The sequence below is a fragment of the Tamandua tetradactyla genome, chromosome 5 (genome assembly GCF_023851605.1).
Source record: "Tamandua tetradactyla isolate mTamTet1 chromosome 5, mTamTet1.pri, whole genome shotgun sequence".
Classification (NCBI taxonomy): Eukaryota; Metazoa; Chordata; class Mammalia; order Pilosa; family Myrmecophagidae; genus Tamandua; species Tamandua tetradactyla.
This window is the reverse complement of record NC_135331.1, coordinates 163379160-163406366: the sequence shown is the minus strand read 5'-3', so window position 1 is coordinate 163406366 and position 27207 is coordinate 163379160. Positions and strand designations below refer to the sequence as shown.

The 27207-nt window shown below is 40.1% G+C and overlaps 1 protein-coding gene across 4 annotated transcripts in view; it reads left to right on the top strand.

The window, feature by feature from the left end:
* Positions 1-27207, top strand: part of PREP (prolyl endopeptidase) — a 166554-nt gene that overhangs the window by 8854 nt on the left and 130493 nt on the right. For 2 of the 4 annotated variants that reach the window (XM_077162522.1, XM_077162526.1), the window contains exon 1: positions 26416-26643. The exons of the other annotated variants lie outside the window; for them this stretch is intronic. In XM_077162522.1, coding sequence (XP_077018637.1) covers positions 26599-26643 — 45 coding nt within the window. In that variant the 5' untranslated portion in view covers positions 26416-26598. Of the gene's footprint in view, positions 1-26415; positions 26644-27207 lie in introns of those variants that run through there. 4 annotated transcript variants of the gene reach the window in all.

Sequence of the window (27207 nt, the reverse complement as noted above, 5' to 3'; positions counted from 1 at the left end):
TCACCTGGCCAAGTTGACAACTGAATCTAACCACCACAGGGGCTATGCCTAGTGACTTCCTTCTGGAGAGTACCACGTGGAAAAGGAGAAAAGGAGTAATTTTCCAGTGGAGGAAGCAAAAAAACACAACCTCATTCAGGTGATCCAGTTTTACCCCATGATAATTCACAGTGATAGCATGTGCGATGATAGTATGTGCGGTGATAGCACGTGTGATGATAGCATGTAACTTTCATGTGAGGTGATGAACAGGGCTCTACGCCCCTGTGCTCTTTCTCCCAAAAACCCATAACCCTGTTCTAATCATAAGAAAAACATCAGATAATTCCCAACTGAGGGACATTCTACAAACTGACTGGCACTCCTCAAAACTGCCAGGGTCAATAAAAAGCAAAATCAGAGATATAGTCACAGCCTAAGGAGACACAACTAACTGTAATGTGGTGTCCTGGGTGGGGTCCTCCAACAGAGAAAGGAAATTAGTTTAAAACAAACAAACAAACAAAGAAAAAAACCTAAGGAAATATGAACAAAGTATTGACTTGATTTTTTTTGTATGTGTTATATAGCGGGGGTCACATTTCATTCTTTTTCCAGAGAATGATGAGTATCCCGTTATTGCAGCACCATTTTGTTGAATTTTTGTTTTGTTTGTGTGTTTGTTTTTTGGGGGAAGTGCATGGACCTGGGATCAAGCCCAGGTCTTCCACATGGCAGTCAAGAATTCTACCATTGAACTACCCTTGCACACCCCTTAATTTATGAACATTGGTCCATCCACTGTGACAAATGTACCACAGTAGAATGCTAACATTAAAAGAAACTGGGTTCAGGGTATATGGGAACTCTCTGTACTATCTATGCAACTTTTCTGTAAATCTAGAACTATTTAAAAATTAAGAATTTAATGAAAGGAAAAAGCAAATAAAGTAAGGGTAAGGGATGTGCAATTTAATATTTCAATGTTGGGGATTAAAGATTTCTTTAAGCATGGAAATGCAATTGTCTGAGAAATATATGCCAGTCTTTGTTGATTGGTATTCATCTAAAAAGATTCTTTTATTGCATTCTCTTACCAACAAACTTGAATAAAACAAAAGGAATTATATCTGAAGATTGGAAGAGAGCTTAGAAATAATCTAATCCAAATCTTTTATTTTATGAGTGAGCTAATAAGAGCTGATATGCAAAACTCACAGGTAAACCCAAGCCCTCTTGACACTAAACCCCCAAACTACAAAAAAAAAAAAAAAACCCTACAACAAAATGCCAGTTGAACACAAATGATCTATTTATCAGATGATTTACCAGTATGCCTGATTTTGATTGGTTACCTCTTAAAGAGCCTGAAATTTGCTATAATTGCCCAATATTTCCCAATGATTTCTTAAAATTTAAGGTGATCTAGATATTGCTTATGAATATAATACTTAAAAATCATTTATATTTCTTGATGCTTTGCTTTAAAGCTGCTCTATAGCCCTGGAGGGTTAAAGCAGGTAGATCCAGATTTTTACTAGTTCAGTCTGAGCAAGTTTTCAACCCAAATCCGGGAATATTCCAGAGAGAGAAAGTGCTTACCGTTCCTTTCAGTCATATATGCCCACCTCTGTGACCCCATAGGAATGCTTCGGGGACAGAACAGTCTTCTTTCCTCTCCTACCCTTTACAGTGAGTGAGTATCTCTGTTGATATAACTAAAATGCCTTAATCAGAGCCACCTTGTATCCCTGTGCAGATTGTACACTGTACAACTAGCATGACCATATACAAGTGTCCTGATTAGGTGTGACATTAAAGCCAGGGATGAATAAGATTGGCATTAACAGTGTAAAGTCTTCCAGATATTTATATTTCCTTTAACCCTGTGATAGCTAAAATGCTTTGCTTATTTAACTTTTCAACATGTAGTTATTAGGTAATGATTACTTTGAAAAGTTTATTCCTATAAAAATACTTATAATGCAGCAGAGAATGCTCTGAAATTCCTCCTTAATTCTATTAGTCTGGCAAAGTTTCTAAACCCTTCCTATTTTTCCAAGCATAGGAGTACAGAATCGCAGTATTTATGAGAGGTTGCTTGATTTTATCTCAACTAAAGAACTGAGATTCCCAGGTTTCTTAACTTATACTGGTAATTTGAATTGTTGGCATAATTTTTATTATTTACCCTGATATTTCAAACAAATTAAAAATAAAGTCAGCCATTGTTAGGTGTCATGAAAAAAATGTAAAGTATCAAGTACTGGATCCAAAGATGCTCATTATGAGCTGCATCTGAAATACAATACAATAATTATTTTGCCATCCAGCAAAGATCCATTCATCCTTACTGAGAGCTTTCCTTTTAATTATTTAAATGTATAATAAGGGGACAACAATGCAACTATGTGATGATATTAAGAATTACTGATTGTATATGTAGAATGGAATGATATCTTAATGTTCTGTTTGTTAATTTTTTTAATTAATAAAAAAATTTTTAAAAAATAGAAAAAAATAAAGGGACAACAGCGTTCTTAGATATCAGTTTAGAATGCCATGCCAACTGTTATGAATTGGATAGTGTCCTCAAAAAGACTAGTTCAAGTCCTAATTCCCAATTCTGTGAATGGGAATTTATTTGTAAATGGGATCTCCGAAGATATTATTAATTAAGATAGGGCCAAATAAGATCAAGGTGGGTCCTAATCCAATATAATTCGTCCTTATAAGCAGGCAAAAATCTGGGCACGGAGAAAGAGAGATGGCTACGTGACAGGGCAGAGATTCAGCTATGCCACGAGCCAAAGAACGTCATGGGCCACCAGCCACCAACAGAACCCTACAGATGTTAGAGGAAGCTTGGCCCTGTAGACTTCTTCATTTCACACTTCTAGTCTCCAGAACTGTAAAACAATGAATTCCTGTTATTTAATCCAGCTAGTCTGTGATACTTTGTTACAACAAATCTGGCAAACTAAGACACCAGCACAAGATAATGCTAGATATTTTCAATGGAAAATCTATTTCTATTTAACATGTTTCCACAACTCCAGGACCTCTTAAGGAGAAGTTACTGCTTTGAGTTGGCTGACTCACCACAACTTTTTAAAAATGGAATTAGTCACATGAATAAAATTCCTTTATAGGTAAAGGACCAGCTAAAACACAGGATCCACTAAGGTTATAAATTCTGTGCCTACACTTCTTAAATACAGGCATCTCAGACAGTCCAAGGTGAAGAGAGTGCAAGATTAACCTATTAAGCTGCTGCCTATTCTTTCTATTTGGTGACACAACTCTCCAGTAATAATGAGACAGATATCGTTTATCAGGTCCAAAAGAGAACAGTGAGGTCCTTCTAAGTAGAAAGAAAAAAAAAATCCTCTTAGGTTAGGTCATGAAAAAGTTACCTTAGAAAAGGATTTTATCAAGAGGCTTGATTTTCCTTCAAAAGTTATCATGATTTTTTTTTTAAATACTCCAATCATTCAAACAATAATTCACATCACTGACTTTACTACACAAAGAGGAATCATCAGTTGAGGAGAGCAATTTGAGGAGAGCATGTATAGTTGCCTTCAAATGTGCAGTTTATATTTGCCAGTTATAAAACTGGGCACTACATGCAGGTAGGATGGCACGTGAACACGGTGTTCCACATTACAGAATGGCACTGCCCACTAGAACTTTCTGAAGTGGGGGAAATATTCTATATCTGTGTTGGCCAATCCAGTAGCCTTTAGCCAGATGTTATTACTTGAAGTGTGGCTAGGGTGACTGAGGAGCTAAATTTTTTTTTTTAATGTTTGTCACCTTTATTTTTTTATATAGTGAAACAAAGCAATAGATTTCAAAGCACATCACAAAATCGAGTTATAAAACAGATTTCAAAGTTTGGTATAGGTTACAGTTGCACTATTTCAGGTTTTTTCTTCTGGCTGCTCCAAGACACTGGAGACTAAAAGAAATATCAATATAATGATTCAGCAGTCACACTCATTTGTTAAACCCTATCTTCTCTGTTATAACTCCACCTTCTCCTTTGATTTGTATATACACAGCAAAGAAAGGAAAAAGCAGTAGTTTTCAAAGCATTCTTCAACAAGTAGCTACAGGACAGATCCCAGAGTTTGTCATGGGCTACCATACCATCCTTTCAGATTTTTCCTTCTAGCTGCTCCAGAATATAGGAGGCTAGAAAGAATAAAGATATTTTTTAATCATCACAATTGACTTTTTCTTTTTTGTGAAAAATAACGTATATACAAAAAAGCAATAATTTTCAAAGAACACCACAACAACTAGTTGTAGAACAGATTTCAGAGTTAGGTGTGGGTTACAATTCCACGAGTTTAGGTTTTGTTCTTCTAGCTGCTCTAAGATATTGGAGACTAAAAGAAATATCAATTTAATGGGTCAGCAATCCTATTCATGCATTTAAACCCTACCTTCTCTGTATAACTTTACTGTCACCTTTGATCTTTTTATCCCATTCTGTGGGGGTACTTGGGATGGCCCATTCTACCTTGTTCATGTTGGAGGGGGTTGTCAGTTATATGGGGTAGGGAAATGGAACTAGCAGGTTTTCTGGAGAGGCTGGGCCCTCTAGGTTTCAGGACTTATCTGTTCCAGGGACCCATTTGGAGATTGTAGGTTTCTGGAAAGTTACCTTAGCGCATGGAACCTTAATAGAATCTTATATCTTGCCCTGGGTGTTCTTTAGGATTGGCTGGAATGGTTTTGGTTGGGATTTGGCAACTTATGATAGGTAGCAATGTCTAATTGAAACTTGCGTAAGAGTGACCTCCAGAGTAGCCCCTCGACTCTATTTGAACTCTTCCAGCAGCTGATATTTTATTAGTTATACTTCTTTTCCCCCTTTTGGTCAGGATGGAATTGTTGATCCCACGGTGCCAGGGCTGGACTCATCCCTGGGAGTCCTCTCCCATGTCGCCAGGGAGACTTTCACCTCTGGATGTCATGTCCCATGTAGGGGGGAGGGCAGAAAGTTGGGCTTAGAGAGAGTGAAGCCACATCTGAACAACAAAAGAGGAAGGAGCCAAATTTTAATTGCATTTAATGACAATGTAAATAGCCACATGTGGCTAGTGGGTTCCTTACTGGGCAGTACACACAAGAACAGGGTTTAGATCCGCTCCGGAAGAAGCAAGGAGAATATGGTATACGGACCTGGTCAGAGCTAGTTCAGGTACAAAAATAATAATAATAACAAAAGAAGCCGATACTCAACAAATATATGCACACTCATGTTCATAGCAGCACTATTTACAATGGCCAAAAGGTGGAAACTGCCTGAATGTCCAATGATGAATAAATGGATAAACAAATAGTGATATATACATACATATGATTCCACCATAGAAAGGAATAAAATACTGATGCTACAATGTGGATGAACTGCCTACAAAACATAATGCTAAGTGAAAGAAGCCAGACACAAAAGGTCACATATTGTATGTTTTTATTTATATGAAATATTCAGAATAGGTAAATCCATTGAGACAGAAAGCAGATTGGCAGTTGCCAGAGGCTGAGGGAGAGGGAATCGGGAATTACTGCTTAATGGGTACAGGGTGTCCTTTGGGAGTGACGAAAATATTTTGGAACTAGATAGAGGTGGTGGTTGCACAACATTGTCATTGTGCTAAATGTCACTGAGTTTTTTGCTTTAAAATGCTTACTTTGATGTTACGTGAATTTTACCTCAATTAAAAAAAAAACAGTTTACTTTTTTTTAACGAGAAGTTTGGAGAGGATGGATGGGACTTTGTGCCAGTCATTTCACCATTAAATCTGTTCAGATGTAACATCGGAATTTGTGACTCATCGGAGAAGGAGGTAGTTCTATAAAAGCTTATGAGTATTTTTCAGATTTTTAAATGAATCATGTGTTCCCAATTGACTAACAAGAATCATATCTTTTAATTTTTTTCGGAGCCCTCTTCAGTCTATTGGTTGCTCTGAAATCTTGTTGATCTGTTTGATGATGGCTGATTTAAACTAGTAGGTTGTGTTTGTTGTTGTTTTTTTTAATATAAAGAATCTTGTAAAGATTCAAACATTCTCAATAAATAATGTAATGAAATTTCCGGATAAAGGGACCTGATTTTCTCAGTCACTTAAAGTTCACATAGAGTTCTCTTTTGTCCACATTAAGCCTTTGGTTCTGCTAGATATTAAGCAGAGATGCCAAAGTGGCAGTTAGATACACGCGTTTATAATTCAAGAACTGCTCAAAGCTATAGCTTGTATACCTTCTCTTTAACTTTCATAGTAATATATTATCTGAATATTTATTTTATTAAAATTGTACATTCCTTTAGGAGAGTCTGCCTGCATTTTAGCTTCTATCTTCAAGAGTCTTTTCTATAGTATTTTGCCTATTTCAATGTATTTGTTGAATATTGCATAAAATTAAATCAAGTGGCATAAATGCACTTGGATTGACATGTAATAAATTATCCATATGTATTTTAAAAATTAGAATTCTACCTCCTCACCAAAAAATATCTGGATAGTAAAAATTTCAAAGTTCCAATAAACAATCCATTTATTTCAAACAGCAAAAAAACAGATTAGGTTTTTAAGTTTTAAGTTCCTTGGAATTCATAACAATGAGATTTGAGATGGAATAAAATTTAATGATACTGTAATGTTGCTGTATATATTGACTCTTTTCTAACACATTGAATCTAAAAGTGCCAAATTTACAGAATATTTAAAAAGAAATTCCTGAAATTCTTAATCCATCTTTCCACATCTTAGTCCATCTTTCCACATCTAAATCAAAAATAAAGATATAAAAGACCTGTTGTGAATATCACTTTACATGGCAGTTTTAGTATCCTAAGACCTTTGAACACATTCAAATTGACTGGAAGGAAGAAAAGTACTAACTTCAATTGCTTACAAAACATATTCATTTTGAAACCCTACTTTTCAATTCATTTGAAAACATTAAATATTAGCAGGACATATTTCCTTTCTATTACAAAAAAAAAAAAAAACCTTAAACAAACCTGCTTCTTAGAGCACTGGTTTCTTCGTTATGTTTCAAATGAGGGAATGGACTCATTCTCCACTTTTCCTTTTAACTCTGCAATTCTGAAGATAAATCACAGGTAGTTAGCTTTCCCTTTTCTTAACTCACTGAAGATTAGGTTTCTGCTGCCACCTGTTGACAATACTTGCACATAATAAATCTTCTCTCCAGGAAAGGAGAATTGAACACAAATCACAAACTTCTGTAGTTGACAAAATACTTAGACAACCATCCAACTGCTTCCTTCATGTTATACCTGATAAAAGAGCTAAGAAGGGTTAAATGACTTTCCCAAGGTCACCAAAAGGGAGACAGACCTGTGACTAGAGTTCAGTGCTTATTTTACTAGACCCAATTGTTTTCAAACTTGTTTAGATGGCAGAATACCTGAAATTCATGGTGCTCTTTGTACAACACCATGAAATATTAATGTGCTTAAATCCATTATACTAACTAGTAATGTCTTTTACTATACAAGGGATGAAAAACTCTATACCTCTCCAAAAATATTGTAGCATGTCCATTTGATGTGACATTCAAACAAGTATGGGCATGTCTGGAGGATGGGTAGATTGGGTCTACCAGATGTCTGTCTGCATGAGTGATTGAAGATCCTTCTGAGAAAGAACTCATTTTAATGAGAAAAGAATTGAAGCACTTGAGTTTGACCCAAGAGGACATCAGAGATCCTGAGTACAGGTTAATGCATGTCAAGGAGGAGCTAAATTCTCATGTTTGAGACTTAAAGACTCAACTTCCAAAGGGCTGAAATAAAAGTGCCAATAAAAACTAACAGAGCTCTTCATACTTCCATGGGTCACTGAGGGCAGTGGCTTCCCAAGTGAAAGGAGACAGCTCCTTTGAGGCATCGACACATTTCACAAGTACCATCATCTCCCTGGTAGGGTCATAGGTTCCTTCAACACAGGTGCCAAGGGCTTAGCTGGGGCTGTCACAACAGGGAGTCAGAACAAGAATGGGACCAGGAAAGATCATATGGCACCTGGCTGACCTGTTTTAATAGCACCTAGGATATACCACCTGCCACTCCTAGAGTTATTCTGGAGGGGAGGCTTTGAAGTGGCCTAGAGTCCCCCCAGTGCTGTTGACAGTGCAGCTTGAGAAGTCCTCTTTTATTTCTATTACTCTGAGCCCCAGACTAGTGCCAGAGTATTGGTGCTTGTTAATTCTAACATTAAAAATATGGGGGCGGGCCGCGGTGGCTCAGCGGGCAAAGTGCTTGCCTGCTATGCCGGAGGACCTCGGTTCGATTCCCAGCCCCAACCCATGTAACAAAAAACGGAAAAACAAAATACAATAAAACAAGAAAATGTTTAAAGATGTTTCCCTTTCTTCCTTCCTTCCTTCCTTCTATCCTTCCTTCCTTCTCTTAAAAAAAAAAAAAAAAAAAAATATGTTGGAAAATCGAGATAATTAAAAAAAGACTTGACACTCATGATAACCTAATTTAAAGGAAAAATGTTGGTCTTCAAAAAATTACATGATCTTATTAAGTCTTGGTTTCCTTCTATGTAAAACAAGGAAATTATTAACTTGCTCTGTCTACTTTTCTGGAATATCTGAGAAAGTGCTTTAAAAATTATTATTTACACAAATAGAAGGTAATGTTTGTTAATTTGACCTATCTTTGACTTCTTAGTTGATTTGCAGGTAGATGTAGGCATGTGACTTACTCTGGCCAATAAAATGTGAGCAGAAATAGCATAACACTTCCAGCAGAAGCTCTAAAAGCCAGTGACTAATTCACTACATTCTTTTAATCAGGATATGGTGATCATGGAACAAGGGTCAGGTCCCTCAGTGACTACACATGAACAGAATCCCTACTGTCCCATGTTCGACTGGGAGCCAGAGGAAGAAACAAACTTTTTTGACATAAACCACTGAGATTTGGGGGAGGGGAGTATTTTTAAAATATTTTTATTGTAAACAACAAACATACAAATAATCTTGACATACACACATTCCTGATATGGTTACAATCAGTGGCTCACAATATTATCACATAGTTGTGTATTCATCATCATGATCATTTCTTTAAAAAAATGCATCTCTCCAGCAAAAATAATTAAAAGAAAAAAGAAAAAATTCATACATGCCATATCCCTAACCCCTCACTCTCATTGACCCTAGTATTTCCATCTTCTCAATTTATTTTAACCTTTGTTCCCCTTATTATTTGTTTATTTCTTATCCATATTTTTTATTCATCTGTCCATACCATAGATAAAAGGAACATCAGAAACAAGGTTTTTACAATCACATAGTCACACCGCAAAAGCTGTATCATTATACAATCATCTTCAAGAAATAAGACTACTAGAGCACAGCTCTACAGTTTCAGGTATTTCCCTCTAGCCCCTCCAATACACCATAAACTAAAAAGGGGATATCTATATAATGCATAAGAATAACCTCCAGGATAACTTCTCGACTCTGTTTGGAATCTCTCAGCCACTGACACTTTATTTTGTTTCAATTCTCTTTCCCTTTTTGGTTGAGAAGTTTTTCTCAATCCCTTGATGTCGATATCCAGCTCATCCTAGGATTTCTGTCCCACATTGCCAGGGAAGTTTACATCCCTGAGAGTCATATCCCACGTAGAGGTGGGGAAAGCAGTGAGTTTGCTTGCTGTTTTGGCTGAGAGAGAGAAGCCACATCTGAGCAACAAAAGAGGTTCTCTAGGGGTGACTCTTAGGCCTAATTTTAAGTAGGCTTAGCCTATCCTTTGCAGGGATAAGTTTCGTAGAGGCAAACCCCAAGATTGAGGTCTTGGCCTATTGATTTGGTTGTCCCCATTGCTTGCGAGAATATCAGGAATTCTCCAAATGGGGAAGTTGAATTTTTCCCCCTTTCTCGAGCGGGGGTTATTGTGTCAACATTACGTGGCCTGACTGGTTCAGGGGCCTTGTCACATCTAGGGAACAAACAAATGAAAATAAAAAATAATATGAGTGGAGCGGTGCAACGGTGGCTCAGCGGCAGAATTCTCGCCTGCCATACCAGAGACTTGGGTTCGATTCCTGGAGCCTGACCATGCCAACTCATATATATATGAGTGAAGTGGAATTGAATGAAGGAGGGCTTCTTGGAAGAGGTATTTGGAGAGAGGTTTTGTTTCTATGGCTTTTTTTTTTCAGACGAATAGATAAGCAATGGGCATTAGTGCTGAATGAACATTACGTTCTATGTCTAACTTAATTTGAAATAAGACTAAGAATCAGATGGTCAATAATAACCATGAGATTTTTTTAGATTGGTATCAAAAAATTATCTCTTCAAATACTATAATGCCTAAATTAGCCCTTAAGGAAAAACATTTCTGCCTGTATTTCTGAGGCATGTTTATTAGAGAAGATAAATAAAAAGCTTAATATGCATATTTTCTTTTTCTAAGTGGCCCTATGTTGTTTATCATGCCAGTGGAAGTCTCTATGACTCATGAGCATGGACAGATGATTTTTTTTTAACGTCTGAATTTGGACAGATTCAAGGGTCACACACAGACAAGAACATATTCTTCATCAACAAATCCCATGTCCCTCCTCACCTTTGCAGGATGTCAGTTTTAAACTCTTGGCAAGAAGTTATTGCCCAGTCTTTTGTTTTCCCACTTTCATCTACGCCTTGACGGTGTCATGAAAAATGACCCAGAAGACACTGCTGAGTGAAAGGAGAGCTTACCAGGGTGACACAATTGGAAGAACAAAACAGCCAAACAATGAGGCCTTTGATAGAGAGTCCTGGGATTTCCTAATAGCAAATAGGGCTAATCTGTGATTATGAAAGAAGTCATTCCAACTCCCATTAAAATAACACACGCACCTCTTTCTCTAACTCCCGAAAGAAACCCTGGGGAGAGCAGTTCATGGCACTCTCCAAAGCAGACAGGTCAAACCCCTTTACCCTTCTTAAATGCAATATGAAGAAAGCATCAACGCAAGGGAAATATTTCTGTTGGCAGTCAGTTCAGAGCATTTTGACATCCCTGTTTTCAACAATCCTTTGGTCAGTCTGGGTGTGGTTGCTCTTTTTGAAAGTTTAGTTTTAAGGAAGTAGGTCAAATGAGCCAATGTTATTGTGTTCTCCTGAGCGTGACTAAATCCTTGCGCTCATTATGTGTGTGTTGCTTTGGAATTGTCGTCTTACTGACACAGGGTACCACCTACTGATTCGCCAATCAGCATTTTCAGTTACCTCAATTGACCAGTAGGGTTGGACACTTCCTGCAAAACGGGCTGAGCTGGGCAAGCAAATGGACTATTGTGCTGAGAGTTGGAGGAGATTGATCAGGGCATCAAATATATTTGAAGAAAGACTGGCAGCTAGGATTGAGATAATCCAAAGGACTTATTTACATTTACATGGGAAGACTAGAAATCGAAAGACAACGGCTGTGAAATAAGCAAAAGCAACTGGCAAAGGGCTTTGAGAGTAAGGTGCGAGCTATGGTGCTCCTTCACAGTTCACCAGCTCTTCCACCATCACCGTGGCAGAGACTGACAGCCATTCCCCCAATCCCATCTCCTCTAGTTTCTGAGTCCACAGATGGGCTCTGTTTTCCACATTTTCTTGCGTTTATGTGGCTGTATGGAGACTAGTGGGATATGAGAGGAAGCAATATGTGCTACTTTCAGGCCTGGCCCGTAAAAGCACCTACTCACATTTCCTTTTTTCCCCTTGTGGCTTCCTGGGGTGGTGACATTGGAAGCCGTGTGTTAAAGACAGCACAACTACACCCACCAAGGCCTCTGCAAGGAACAGAAATCACCTTTCCCCACTCTTACCCCCAGCTGTTGACCCCAAACCACTTGGTCCTATAAAGTGAGAAAGGAAGAAACTTCTTGTTCTCTAAGTCACTGAGTGTTTAGGGTCTCTTTCTTACAGCAGCAAGGCCTACCCTGATACATATAACTTTTAGCATATCAGTGACATATGATTCACACACCATTAAAGCTCTTTGGCTATAAAACCAGGGCACAACTCTTCTTCTTCCATATCGACAATGAATAGTGGAAACCTGTATGATTTGACCGGTTTTCCTCCCCGGCTTCATCTCTCCTCACTCCTCACATTGCCTCATGTCCTCCAACTGTACTGAACTTCTCTCATTTCCTCAAATGTGTCCCTCTCCCTTAGCCTCAGCATTTCCATGCTCCTTTGAACATTCTTCAACTGTCTTTCTCACTTTACCCCTTACCTCCTCATCGGTACCTGATCAACTCCTGCCCATTCTTCAGATTTCAGGGTAGATATCCCTACCTTGGGGAACATTTCTCTAACCGTCCAAGGCTGAGTTAGGTGACCCTTCTGCTCCCACAGCACACTGCCCTATAGCTATCACTGTAGTGGATTTCATTATCTGCCAATCTTCCTTCCTGAATCTATGCTTCATGAGATCATGGACTATGTTTGTCATATTCACAAGTGAATGCCCAGCTCCTAGCATGGCACTGGAATATAGTAGGGGCTCAATTATATGTATTAAATGAAAGATTTTCTCCTGAAGTGGCCATCAACATTCTTATATAATAATTTGAGATAATATTTGAGAGCTTGACAAAATCTTTTATACTTTTTGATAACCCCACTGTTTAATCCAGTCCCTTACATGTGGCTGTAACATGTACATAATTGTTAAACGACTACTTCTTTCAAAAAGGTTTATATTTACATTTTGTTATTTAGGGAAAATAAAGGGAAGTTCTGAAGCCTAATCCAATATTTGCATTTGATCCTAAAAATGCTTCTTTTATCCTTTTTCCTAGTTGTACTTCCATGTGCATAGGAAGTTAATGTTTCCTATGAGTGATAGTAGAAAAGAATCCAGAGAGACTAAAATAAATAAAATATTTAAATATATATGAGAAATAGACATCCCTGATAATTGACACAGATGCAAAAGAAATACTTTAAGTAAATAAACCTCTGGACAAGTTTAGAATTAAGCTTAAAATGCTAGTTTGAAAGGCAGAGGATTTTAGTGAGATATCAAATCCTGCAGGTCAGTAAATCAAAGTCTGATCAGGACTTCTTAGGTTTGTGAAAGCCTGTTGGTGGGGAAGCAGACTTCAATGATGAAAAGGTATAATACCGTTATAACCACACACACACACACACACACATCGTCAAGTGTTCTGAGAGAATGGATTCTGAAGAGCTAAGTCTAGAAAGGTCAAGAAGTGATAGAGAGAAAAGAAAGTCCTATTCTTGTTATCATGGCAAATCTTGAGTTGCTGGGTAAATTCTCAATAACACACCTTGTCCTTGAGCTGTATTATGTTAATACATTGCCTTATTAGCAGATTTTTAAAAAAAAAAATATTTGCATATTCTTTCTAGAGCAGACTGGAGGCAGGCAGTTCTGGGTCATGTATCTGGGATAAGGTTTTCGGTGATTTGCACACACGCTGTCATGGGTACGCTCTTAACCAGAAAGGATGGGAAGGGTATCACTGCAAACTTCTAGGGTACAGTACTTCAGGAAAAGCACTTCATTTTAAGGTACTTAAAGTATTGGCCAATATACTTGAGAACCAAGAGAGGATCAGTGGGTTAGAGAGTAAAATAAGCCTCAGAACTTGGCCTTAGAAGAAATAATCACTGGAGTGATTTAGCTATGAGCAACCACAAGAGGAAGAGGCCTCTTTTCCTGTAGCCTCATGCAATTTCTACAGAAATTGCCCGAGTGCATAATGTACTTCCAAGTTCTCTGAGATTGGAAGCTTCAAAAGATAAGGAAAGAGACCCCTAGGCAAGAGGAGTTGGTGAAGCAGTTGATGTAAGGTGAGGCTTTTACAGAAATCTAGGACTTCATAGGACACCCTTGGGGAAGATGCAGTTCTACCAGCAGAGGGCAGAGCACTGGACTTTGAAACTCCATTGTCAGGACCCAGGAGTGGTTGGTAGGTACGAGTATGAACTGTGACTCAGAGACTGTCTGTGAAGAAGAGGTGGGAGATTGTCCATGAGATTAAGACCTGCTTTGAACAGATAAAGAGACAACCGGGAAGGAGCCCACACATCTGATGAGTAGGGTTTAGAAGTTTGGCAATTAGGAATTAGTCCCCACTTCACTTCATTTGAAAGAATGATGGACTCGTAAGCAGCCAGCTCCTGTTTCTGATGTCAGAGACAGGAGAAAAGGGCATGACAAATTGCATCCAGACACTCTTCCAGGAAACTGCAGCTGCACTCCATCTCCTTTTGGTCCAGATGAGGTCCTAACCCTCAGACCCTTTCTCCCCTGCACACCCTTTCTTGATGTAAGCTTGGCAGGGGACTCTTGCGGTGGTGCTGTGGACCGTGAGAAGCCCTTACCCTACATTTGCAGTCAGCCACCTGGATGGGAAGATACCGACCCTGTCCCAAAATGTGGACAGTGTGAACACACCGACTCCTTCTTTATCCACTGCACTCCAAATCATTAGGCTTCTTTAAATAGAGTTCACATGTTATGAATGATCTGTTCGGTTTGTCTCCATAAGTGGGTTGGAGAGGGGCACAAGGGAGCTATTTTTACTTTGAAAGTTTGTCTTTGGGCCAAGTACCAGTCTAAGCTGTGGCAAGAGGTCCTGAGAGCAGCCAGAGTTGCTGTCCCTTGAGCACACTGGACAGGAAGTGTTGGGAAAAGAATGCTGGAACTCCAGGATACCAGCACAAATCTAGGCACCTCATTGGACAGATACTCGCTCCTGAACAGAAATGTGTGCAGGAAAACATCCTGAGGCTCTGGGTGACAACTCAGGGGCAGGTCCCTGGGAGCTTTCCTAATGGCAGGCTATAGAATACTCTGTTTTAAAAAAAAACAAACATAAATTTATTTTGTTACATTGCAATTGGCATACTTATCAGTGTTTCGCCCCTGAGCTTCTAAGTCCCAATGAACTACCTATACAGGCACTTGAACGACACAGAAGTAATAGCTGAGTGTGACTTTTAAGTACTGTGAGCATTAAGCAATCATTTAGGGCATTCCCTGTTCCCTTTTCTGCTTTACTGTTCATGATTCGCACAAGCTCTGATTTCCTGGCTTCAAACTCTGGTTCTCAAACCCTAACTTTGAGGTCTGTCATCAGCATCTCTCAGATTTGGCAGTTTTCAATCTTTAAGCAGGTTCTTGGATCTTGGTTCTGCAGTGGGGATTTAAACTTTGGTCATCCCTGCCACCCGAGGTTGTTGACAGCCTCTGAAGAGGGCTCCCCTCCTTCCCTCTGCCTACATGACCAAACCAGCCATCAGGCCAGCCTGGCGCCAGCTTAGTGACCTGTCCAGTGAAGAGACTACATCTGCTAGCGGACAGGCTAGTTGGCAAAACCAGTTCATACATTTGTCTTGGCCCACTGGTGTCCCTGTTACCGGGGCTATGCCAGGAAATTCAGGAGCAGTGAAACATGAATTTAAAACAATTTATTTCCACCATGACTTTCAAGTGAGCAAAGAGTAAGAAATCAATAATTACCGTCTGGAGCTCATATTTTAGTTAAGAACACACACACGGGACTACTCCATCAAGACTCTGACATCTTGACTTTTTAAAACTAGCATAAATTATTTATTGAACTGCTGCCTTTGCAAAAAGAAGGGGGAAAGTACAAGTCCGCTGATTTTTTCATAATCCTTCCTCCGTAAAAAGGCTCTTTTGAGAACTACCATATCTATAGTTTTGAACAAATGTCTATCTGAAATTTAGCAAACCCACCCGTTTTATTTCGGTTTCTTTTTGTTCTGGTAAAGTCAAGAAAATATTAATAGTTTTTATTTTAAAATAATATGTGTTGTATATAAGTCATTGTGTGCATAGACCGGAAGTTATTTATTCAATCTATGGGCAATTGTTTAGATTCTAGATTGGTGCATTATGCTATAAGCATTCTTGTATGTGCAACCTGGTGTACGTGCATATGTTTCTTTAAAGAATATCTGAGAGGAATTGCCAATTGTGGCAGGTGTGCATGCTCAACTTTCCAATGTAAAGCAAACATAGTAGTTCCAAAGTAGTTCAAAAATTTACACTCCCCCAAGTAGCACCCAAAAAGAGATCCTTTCACTCTACATCCTCAACTACACCAGTGTTTCAGAATTAATTTTTCTAATCTAGTGGATTTGTAATGGGAGCTTACTGTGGTTTCAATGGGCATTTCTCTGATTATGTTGAACTTAATTAAGCACCTTTCATTTGTTTTTTTTTAGCCATTTGGATTTCCTCTTTGTGAAGAGCCTATTTAAGTCTTTTGCCCATTTTCTATTGGGCTGAGCATATTTTCTTATCTATTTCTCAGAATATTTAAAACAAATTTTACATAGGAAATGTTGTCTGCAATATGTACTATAAATATTATCTCCCTTATTGTGATTCTTGTTTACACTTTCTTAATGGTATATTTTGGAAAACAGAGGGTTTTAATTTTAATGTAGTAAAAATGATTACTCTTTTCCTTTATGATTGGTACTTTTAAGAAACCTTTCTCTTCTTAAGGCTAAGAAGATGTTTTCCCTGTTTTTTCTTCTAAAAAGTTTATTGTTTATCCTTTGACATTAATTCTTTAATCAGCCTAGAATTTGTTTTCATATATGATTTGAGCTAAGAGTCCAATTTCATTTTTCCAGATGAATGCCCAATTATTTTAGCATCATTTACTGAACTATATGCAAGTATAAAATTGATTTTTATTTATCCGTTTTGTGACCAGCAGCTTACTAAGATCTCTTAATTAATTCTAACAATTTACGCATAGATATTTACTATCTTTCTTTCCAACTCATGAATAGTGTTAAAACTTGTTTCTACAAATTAGATTATATGTTTCTAAAAACGGTTCTACAAATATAAAGATAATCACATAAATGTCCTCATTTGTTTTCTTAATGTAACAAATTACATTAATCAAATTTTTTATGTCAAACCAATCTTGCACCCCAAGGATAAATTCAACTGTATCATGATCGATTATCCTTTTTCTACATTGCTAGTATTTTAGGATTTTAATATCTATGTGTATATTAGCAAATAACTTTCTTTTCTAGTACTGTTCTAATCAGATTTTTATATCAAGGTTATGTGAGCCTAATAAAAGGAGTTGGGGGATAATCCCCTTTTTCCTATACTCTGGTCTATTATGGGTGATTATTTGTTTTTGGATGTTTAGTAGATTGAAAGCCTCCAGGTTTGAATTTTTTTTGTGGGAAAGTTTTTTGATTACTGATTTATTTAATGGTTTTAGGTCAATTGCATTTTCTTTTTCTTTTCATGTCAGTTTCCAAAAGATACAGTTTTCTTTCTTTCTATTGGGGAGGTGTATTGCTGACCATTTCAAGGGTCAAGAACTATTCATAAATAAGTCATTAATCTGCAGCTCTTCTTCTTTTACAACATAAGTTTGAAAGGCTATGCATTTCTCTCCAAGATCAGCTTTGCGTAAATACCAGAAGTTTGAATATAGTTTTTCAATGTTGTTCAGTTCTAAATATGTTTTAACACTCATCTTTCTTTGATGCATGGGTATGTAGGAGCTATTTCCTAACTTCTAACAACATTGGGCTTTTCTACTTAAAAACTGCAACTTAATTTCATTATGGCCAAAAAACATAGTCTATATTACTTCAATTATATGAGACATTTTGAGACACGCTCTACAGTCCAGATGTTTTAAAAAATATTTCTATTGGTGCTTAAAAGAAATATGGAATTTGCAGTTGTTAGGTAGAGACAGTAAATCAAATTGGTCAATCACTTTGTTCAATTCTTCCATTGACTTCCACTGACTTTCTCTTCAATTACTTAGAGATTAAAAACTCCTGGCTTTCTGTTTCATGAAGCTACCCGGGAGACATTTTCCTTCTTCATCTCCAAAGGTCACTGGCTGGTGGACTCTGCTTCTTGTGGCTATGTCGTTCTGCTCTGCTCTCTTCCCCAATCCCGTGGGACACTTTCTTAATTAAGACATATAAAGGATGCTAAACCTGAGCCAAATGGGAGATAAAAACTCACCAATATCCCAAGAGGCTTACAAAAGCCTGCAGTTGCTTCACCATGGTTGGTCTCAGGTAGGCTCCCAAGAACTTGACAGACAAACGAGGTCTTTGGACCTTACCCTCATTGATTGTCCATCCCAAGGTATCTACTGCATGAGGCAGGCTGCCTGAGGCTTCTTCTAAATCTGTAAGAGAATCAAGGGTTAACATAATATCATCCATATAATGATATAAAGACATTGTATCCTTATATTTCCAAGTGACTAAATCCTGAGCCACCAACCCATGGCACACAGTAAGGCTGTGTATGTAACCCTGTGGCCACACCACAAATGTCTTTTGCCAATCTTCCCAGGTGAATGCAAACTGTTCCTGGCTCTCTGAGGTCAGGTCATAGTGGTATTGCCCTAAAGAAACAGTCAGTTGATCTATTATATGGTCAGTGGCACCACAGCATTCATGGGAAGAGTGACTTCACTGAGCTCACAATGATCGACAGTTATTTTCCATGTGCCATCCAGCTTTTGGATAGGCCACGCTGGAGAGTTATTAAGCACTATGAGCCATCTTCATGATCCAAGCCTTCTCCAATTGCAGAATCATCTTCCCAATCTCCTCTTGTCCTCCTGGTAAGTGATATTAGCTCACCTTAACAATCTTTTGGGGCTCAGGCAAGTGCACTGGGGAATGGTGACGATGACCTCTAAGCACAGGTTTTATTACCTGCACCCATAACTGCCTCAGGTGGTTCTTCAAGTTAGTCCTTGCAAAATGTCCATGCCTAGTATATCCTCAGGAATAGCAGAAATATAAATTGTGCAGGCTCAGGATGGTAAGTGGCCAAGGCCAAGCACAACCATGGCTTGTTTCACATGGACCATGCACCTTCCATATCTGTCAATGTGAGTTAGAGGGCCATCAAACCCAACAGGATTGGGTTTCCATACAATAAAGTGCATTCTACTCCCATATCCACCCAGGGCCAAGACACACTTTACATTGCAGGGTGACCAAAACATTGAGAGTTCTATGCGTGGCCTTTGGTCTCCCAGCTCACTCATCACCCAGGAACCATGGCCAGCACATCAATCCATTAACTCTATATCATCACTCCTGTATGGGTGTAAAATGTCACATAAGTGTAAGGGGTGGGACTCAACCTGCTTTTTCACCTTTAGCTTAGTGAATCATTGCTTCCTGGGTAGTTCTTTCCATAAAGCAAATAATACTTCATTGGGCTGTTGATCAATTTCCTCAGGATCCACCCCTGTGACCAACAAATCCACCCACATATATACCTGAGATACCTTGGTGGGGCCACCAGTTTTACTCATCCCTTTCTGCTTTGGAGGCAGCTTCCATTTGGATGGCAGCTTCACCCTCTTCTTTACCAGGAACACTCCCTTTTCCCTTTATCACACCTCTATATCCCCTAGCTGTGCCAGAGTGGTAGTGACCTCATGCATGCTATGGTCCACATAGGGGGCAAGGATCGCAGCCAAGGTGCCAAAGGTACCAGAGAGTGCTGCAGCTAAGATCACAGCCTTTATATGGGTGAACAGTCATCATCAGGAGTCTTATATTGGGTTTGAAATATCATTTGTCAAATCCCCATTTCTCAAATGATTTAGACTACGACCATACATGTAGTCCATTTATTCATGATTTCTGAGAGTTCCCCCAGTGTATTAGTTAGGGTTCTCTAGAGAAACAGAATCAACAGGGAACACTCACAAATATAAAATTTATAAATGTGTCTCACGTAACCATGGGAATGCAGCATCCAAAATCTGCAGGGCAGGTTGTGAAGCTGACGATTCCGATGGAGGGTCTGGATATGAACTCCACAGGAGAGGCTCACTGGCTGAAACAGGAAGAGAGCTGCCTCTTCTGAATCCTCCTTAAAAGGCTTCCAGTGATTAGACTAAGCATAACTCATTGCAGAAGACACTCCCCTTGGCTGATTACAAATGGAATCAGCTGTGGATGCAGCTGATGTGATCATGATTTAATTCTATGACATGCCCTCATTGCAACAGACAGGCCAGCACTTGCCCAACCAGACAAACAGGTACCACCAACTTGGCCAAGTTGACACATGAACCTGACCATGACAGTATGTTTCTTAACCATATAATTTTCCAGTACAGTAAAATGTCTATTTATGTCTTTGGTGAGTTTTCCTATTGAGTTGCTTATCCTTTTTTAAACCCAAAAGGAAATGTTATTTTTAAGGGTACCAAATAACTTCTTTCAGTTTGTATCTTGCCTTTTCACTTCCTTTAAGGTGTTCTCTGATGTCTAAAAGTTCTTTTAGAATTTTTAATGTAGTCAGAGTCATCAATATCATCTTTATATGGTGATCTTTTTGTATGCCATGTTTAAGAAACTTTTTCCTAGCTCCAGATAAGGAAGATATTCATGTGTGTTTTTACTTAAAAATCTTTTAAGTTTTGTTTCTGATATTTAAGTTTTTTAATCCTTCTGGATTATTTTTGAGTTTGGTATGAGGTAAGTATACACTTATATTTTTCTCTTTATAGGTAAAGATATTTTTGCTGACTCTTTATTAAATGCAAGCTCATTCCCCATTACTGTGCAGTACCACCTTAGTCACATATCAAAGTTTCTTTTATTTGTGATTTTTTTTTTTGGATTTTCTATTCTGTCAGTCAATCTTTATATCCTTGTTCACATACCATACCACCTTAATTACTATAGCTTTATATTAATTCTGATAGGACAAATTCTCTTTCCTTTTTCAGAAATGTCTTGACAGTTCTTAGTCTTTTACTTTTCCATATAAATCATAGAATCAGCTTGCCAAGTTCCACTTAAAAAAAAGTGTTGAAATTCAATTTCTGGACAATCGACATCTTTTCAATATTAAGTTATTGCAATGCATAAATGTGGGATATTTCTCCATTTATTTAGGTTTTATTTAATGTCTTACAGGAAAGTATTATAATTTTCTATATTTTGGCCTTACACTTCTACTTTTATATTTATTCCTAGACACTTTATCTTCTGTTGCTATTTTTGTTATTGTTGCTATTTTAAATGGGTCTTTTTAAAAATTAATTTTTCTAACAGTAGATGGTGTTGGGAAATGCAAGTGATTTTTGTATTTTGGTCACATATCCAGCCACCATGTGCACCTGTAAGTGGAAATTGAGAATTATTAAATTATGATGACTGAATCATAACACAGTATATATATTACAATAATGATTAGTAGTTTGTAGAATAACCAGAAAGAAATACCTGAAATTACTCTTCTGTAACCCAGCTCCCTTGCTCTTTGATAAGATTGTATAACTATATAACCTTTATATTGTGAATGTAAAAAACTCATGACTGGTCCTGCTTGTACCTCCTTATCTTGCTTTACAACTTTAGCGTCTAATGATCACAAAAGACAGCCCCTAATGTTTATTAATGAAGGAACTTGAGTCAGCCCCAAAGCAACCCATCCCAATTCCTAAACTATCTTACTGGACAAAGCTAGATCTAATCAAAATTGACCCGCCTGATGATCAGTTGGGTGGTGCAAGCGTAGCTCCGTGGTAGAATTCTTCCCCACAATGCAGCAGACCCGGGTTCCATTCCCGGAGCCTGCACATGCCGCCCCCCCTCCCCCCAAAAAAAACAAAATGACCTGCCTGACATGAACAATAATATAAACTTTAACCTATAAGTGACCTATTCTTCATTAGAATACTAAAAATCACACTGATCATCATATGAAGGCCACCATTTTCTGACATATGTTCGGTGACTAAGCATGTACTCAGTCTTCACACGCTTAATAATTAGATCATCTCTAACTTCATCTCAAGCCAATATTCTCATTATCCTAAAACCTGCCCATCTTTTAATACTATAAAACTTTAGGCCCATAGGACATTTCTGTTCTCCTTGCTTCAGGTTGCAATAAACTCCTTCTCCCTTTGAAGCCCCAGTGTCATAGATTGGCTGCTATGCACAGCAGGCAGAGAACCCGTGTTTGATCAGTATCACTGAAAAGTGAGTTATCTATAATAGGAAAAGAAGAGTCCTCTTACCTTATCTAGAAACACTCAAAACTAGGGAACTTCATTAGAAGTGGCAAAAATAAGTTCCATGAACTGAAGCAGAAAATACCCCAGACTCATTCTCTACCTACTTTCTCTGCTCAAATTTCTTATCTTATATTCAGCCCTATCCTCTCATTCCAGTATTTAATTCAAGCAGGCTGAATCAAGTTGAGAAGGGAAGGAAGAGGTGGAGGCCTAGATTTCACAGCTGTAATTTCAGACACTTCAGATATCCTTTTGATCATATGCCTATATTGAGAGAAGGGTATTAGAATGGAATCGCTATAGTTCTTGAAAAGATCAGTTCTATGGATTCAGGATGGAAATGAATAGAACTGGTCCAGAAATGGCTTCGAGGGTCAATCTGCCCTTGTGGGAGGTTTGAAAATGAGGAAAACTAGGAGATGGTCTTTTCAGTTGACAGTCACCTCCTACTTTCATCTCTATCTGTCCATGAAGTGGGGCTCACATTCTACCAGGGCAATTTCATTCGTTTTGTTTTGTTTTAGTCATATTTTCATTTCTTTATTAGAAAAAGGCTTCTACACTATAGCCACCTCTCTCCATTACTTTGCACATTTTTTTTCTTTTTCCTGTTTTCCCCCTTAGAATACTGTATGGCTGACACACAAAAAATCCCATGGCAAGAAATACAAACTGGCATATTGAATAATCAAAACAAGACCATAGGAAATAATAAGCAAAGTGAAATGCCTGTCAATGGTTTTAGTTGCAGTAAAAACAATATAAATTAAGCATCATTAAGTCATTGTGAAATATAAACCTGCTGAATGAGGTCATATAAAAACTAAACCAAAAAAACCCATCTCTGAATAAAGCCTGTGCTGCTCCTTCCATCATCTATACATTGCCATTTACAGAAACAGAAAAAATAAAAATAAAAAATAACGTGGGCAACGGCTCGCCCTTCCCTGTGATGTGGCATCACTGTTAACCTCCCCTTTTGGAGGTTCACCCTTGTGGCAAGAGGAGAATGCAATTCAGAAAGCAATCTCATCCTTAATTCTAGAATTCGTTTTTTTTTTTTTTTTTTTAATTAGAGAAGACACAGGTTTGCGGAACAATTGTGCATAAAATACAGAATTCCCACAACCCACCCTATTAGTAACACCTTGCATTGGAGTGGAACATCTGTTACAACTGAAAAAAACACATTTTTATAATTGCGCTGTTAACCAGAGCCCATGGTTTAACTTAGGGGCCGCTATTTTTATACTGCAGTTCCACAGATTTTTTATATTATTATTAATTTTTTTTAAAACCAAAAAACGCCAAACACAAACATTCGTAACTTTTGATCATTCCGTTCTACATATATAATCAGTAATTCACAATATCATCACATAGTTGCATATTCATCACCAGAATTAGTTTTGAGGCTGTTTACCTACATTTCCACTTTACTTCTCACTTCAGACCAAAAAATCTTACAGTTCCCAGAACCCACCTGATCCAACCCTCATTTTGTAGTTTCAAACACTGATGATGTAATGGATTCATTCAAAGTTAGGGTATGAGTTAGTAGCAGAGCCAGGAAAAGAGCCTCACTCTTACTTCAAGTGCTATTTCACACTTCTTGTTGCTTCTCAGAGACTGATATACAGAAATAAATAAGCATTTTTATTAAAAACTCATACTGGAAAAGCTAATGTAAATTTTGGGAGAAAGTAGCCTGAAATGACTATTCTCTGCACAGTAGGTTAGCTGGCTGTCTGGAAGTCAGATTGAAATTAAAGAGTGACTTACCCAGGCAGCACCAAAGGGATCAGTCTCCAAGGGGTACTAACAAGAAGACACTTTTGTGTGAATGTGAGAAATATACCTCTCCTGAGCAGTGGCAGCTCCAGCCAAAGTAGGACTTGGCAGGGGACAATGCATTTGTGAGAATATAAAGACACTCCTTCCTCCAGGTTGATGCAGCCAATGCCCCTGGGCAGTGTCACAGGTGAAGCGTGGGATGGACTTCTGTCCCCACTTGTCCCTGTGGCTGAGCATCCTCTTGCATTTACCAGAAATCTTTCTTTTCTGGTGGGGGCTGAGAGAGCCAAACAGCAGTAAACGATCACTAGCCTATTTCTTTAGGTTACTCTGGTTACCTAAAGTGACATACAATTGGAGAAAAGGTTGAAAGCTGCCCTGGAGACCCTTCTATGTCCCTCCCACTCACTGCCCCAGAGGCCTAGTGTTCTGGGAGTGGGTTGTTCTAAGTTAAGGCAGGAAAACTCACCGTGCTAATACTACAATTCCCCTGGAAACAGTCTGCTGTGTTTTACGAGAGGAAAGAGTGCTCTGGTGTTTATTGCAGAGGTTGCACTCTCATTTTGGACATGGTTCCAATACTTGTGGACAAGGTAGAGCCTGGGCTTTTAGGTCAATTGATAAGTTTGAAGAGGGGAATGGGTGCTACCTCATTTGAGCAGAGTACGGGTGCTATCTCGTCTTCCTCTCCACTACTCTTCAGCCCAGTTGTGAACAATCTTCTGCGAGTAGTCAATCACATTATCTGTGCCACATACAAATCTTTGGCTTTTAGGGCCCAGCATAGCAGGGCACCAGGACATCTGACTGTAGAGGAACCAAGGATGGTACCTGAGGTTTGTTTTTTCCTGTAGGCACAACTCCCATACTTTCAACTCAGGTCCTGCTAAAATGAAGACCTAAGGAAATTCCATCAACTAATGGGTGCCTTTGTAGAGCATGGCATTCCCCTACTTTTTTATGAGGAAGCTGACTGCTAGAGTGGTTAAGAATGAGCACTGGCACCAGAGAGATCTGGGTTGGAATTGTGGCTCTATTTTTAACTAGTTGTGCAGCTAGCTGGGATAATTTTAGTGCTTATCTTAAAGTGTGAAGAAGATAATTTCCTGGTATATAATATGCACTTAATAAGCATTAAGTATTCGTATTATTAGGGATCTTCTGGGTGAAGTGTCCCTGGGTTGCTCTTAAAGAAACCCCCACAAGTGGCAGTGATGGCCAGGGAAGACAGGAGGGTGGCTGAGACCAGGAATGCTGGGCTGCAGTGTAACATGCCCCTGTGTTTGCACCAAATGTGGCCTTAGCTTTCCTAGAACTCAGGACTCTCAGGTTGCCCAAGGAGGGTGAGCCAGGGACAGATGCACAAAATGATCATCAAACATCCTTCCATGAACAGAAACACTGGACTAAATATAGGGCATGGAACTGGGACAATAATAGAAAAAAAGAAAATACACAAGTTTACAAAAGTTTCCATGTCCACTGGAATTCAGGACATGAAGGACTTCTGACCACACCCATGCCATCTCCCAGGACTTTTAAGAGGTCAGGGATAAGAAACACACTGGGCACACACTACACCTCTGATGATGGGACTACATATAAAGCCTCTTTCAGACTGTCCAGAAAGCAAAACCAGAATACACAGTGCCAATGGCCCTCGCGTGAAGAAACATTACTATTAAATTTTCATGGGTTTGAGAACAAGCATCTTGCCTAATATCTTTGTTACCCACAGGGACAAGAGCAGGTGCTCAATAAACAAACATGCTAACAGCAGAGGCAAAAGGAACAGGCAGGATGAATAAACGACACCAAACTATAACTATTTCCAGCCCATCCGATTTATCCATTGGTAAATCGCAAATAAGGACGTATGCATTTGTCCTATCAACACTTCAAAGAACCTTCAAAATCTGGATGCTGACCCACCCGATGCCCACTGCGGGTGTTGGGCTGAAGGGAGATGAGCGGTCAGCACGACCCACTATTTCTTCCCTTCCAAGTCCAGAATAGCAGGCGGTGTAAATGAGGCCATCACGCGCCTTCTGCTCCCAAAGCTAGAGAGAGGCAAGGTCTCTCTTCGCCGCCCCGACCCAGAACCGCAGCAGCAAGGCTGGAGAGGACGGGGAAATCCATCAATAAGCAACCCCCAATGCTGTTTCTGCCGGAGGGAGGCCCCGCGAGCGCGGCAGCGGCGAGGTGGTCCCGGGAGTTCCGGGCGGGGAAAGCGGGAGGGAGGAGGCGTGGCGCCACCCGGCCGGGGGGTCGGGCGTCTGCGGGGCGCTGGGGTTACGGCCCGCGCGGCTCCAACGTGGGTGCGGCGCGTGTGCGGCGCGACCCGCGCGTGTCGGGCCGGCGCGGGCGGGACCGGCGCTCCTGCAGAGGGAGCTGTGCGCCCAGACTGGCGCGCGCACGGCACCGCCCGCTCCCTCTTGCCGCGGCCGCCTCCGCCGCCGCTGGGCCCGCCCGCCGGGGAGGGGCTCCCGGCCTCGCCGACAGCTGCTTCCTGCTTCCCGCACGTCCTCGCCGCCGCGCCGCCGGTCCCAGTCGCGCGAGCCCTGACTGAGAGCCGCCTGCTGCAGCCGCACGCTCGGCCCCTGTGCCCGCTGCCCAGCCTCATCCCCGCGGCCAGCCTGTCCCGCTCACCTCCGCACCCGGCACTCCGCGCCCGCACGTTGTCCCCTGCCCGCCCCGGCCATGCTGTCCTTCCACTACCCCGACGTGTACCGCGACGAGACCGCCGTGAGTAACCCTCCCGCACCTACCCGGCTCCCCGCCGCGGGGGCCGCGCCCGCCTCGCCAGCCGCTGCCTGCGGTTCCTCTTCCCGCGGCCCCTCGCCCCCCACCCACCCACCCGCCCGCTCCCTCCCTTCCCCCTCGGCCTTTGTTTGAGAGAAGCGGGCCGGGGGCGCGGGGCTCCTCCCCAGCCGCGGGACTCCCGGGGGCCGTCACTGTCGTGCTGCCAGCGGAACCTGTACTCTGCCGTCCCTTGGCCGCTGCCTAAAATCAATGGGGTCAAGGGCAGACGCCCGGGCAGCAGTGGGCATCTTAAGGGAGTGGGAAGACGGAAGGTGTCACTGCTTTTTTGACTGGTGGAGGCTCATGCTTAAATATGGTGGTAGGAGAAAAAGTATGCCTGCTGGTATGTGTGACTGTAGATGATGTACAATTTTAAAACGAATGCAAACTTTTACAACTTCCGATTTTAAAGCCCTTTGGAGTCAGCCTCATTCATTCGATCTGAAAGCGCTTATTGAGCGCCCCCTCTTCCTGTAGGCCGGGTGCAGGGCGTGGGGGCCCCGGGGA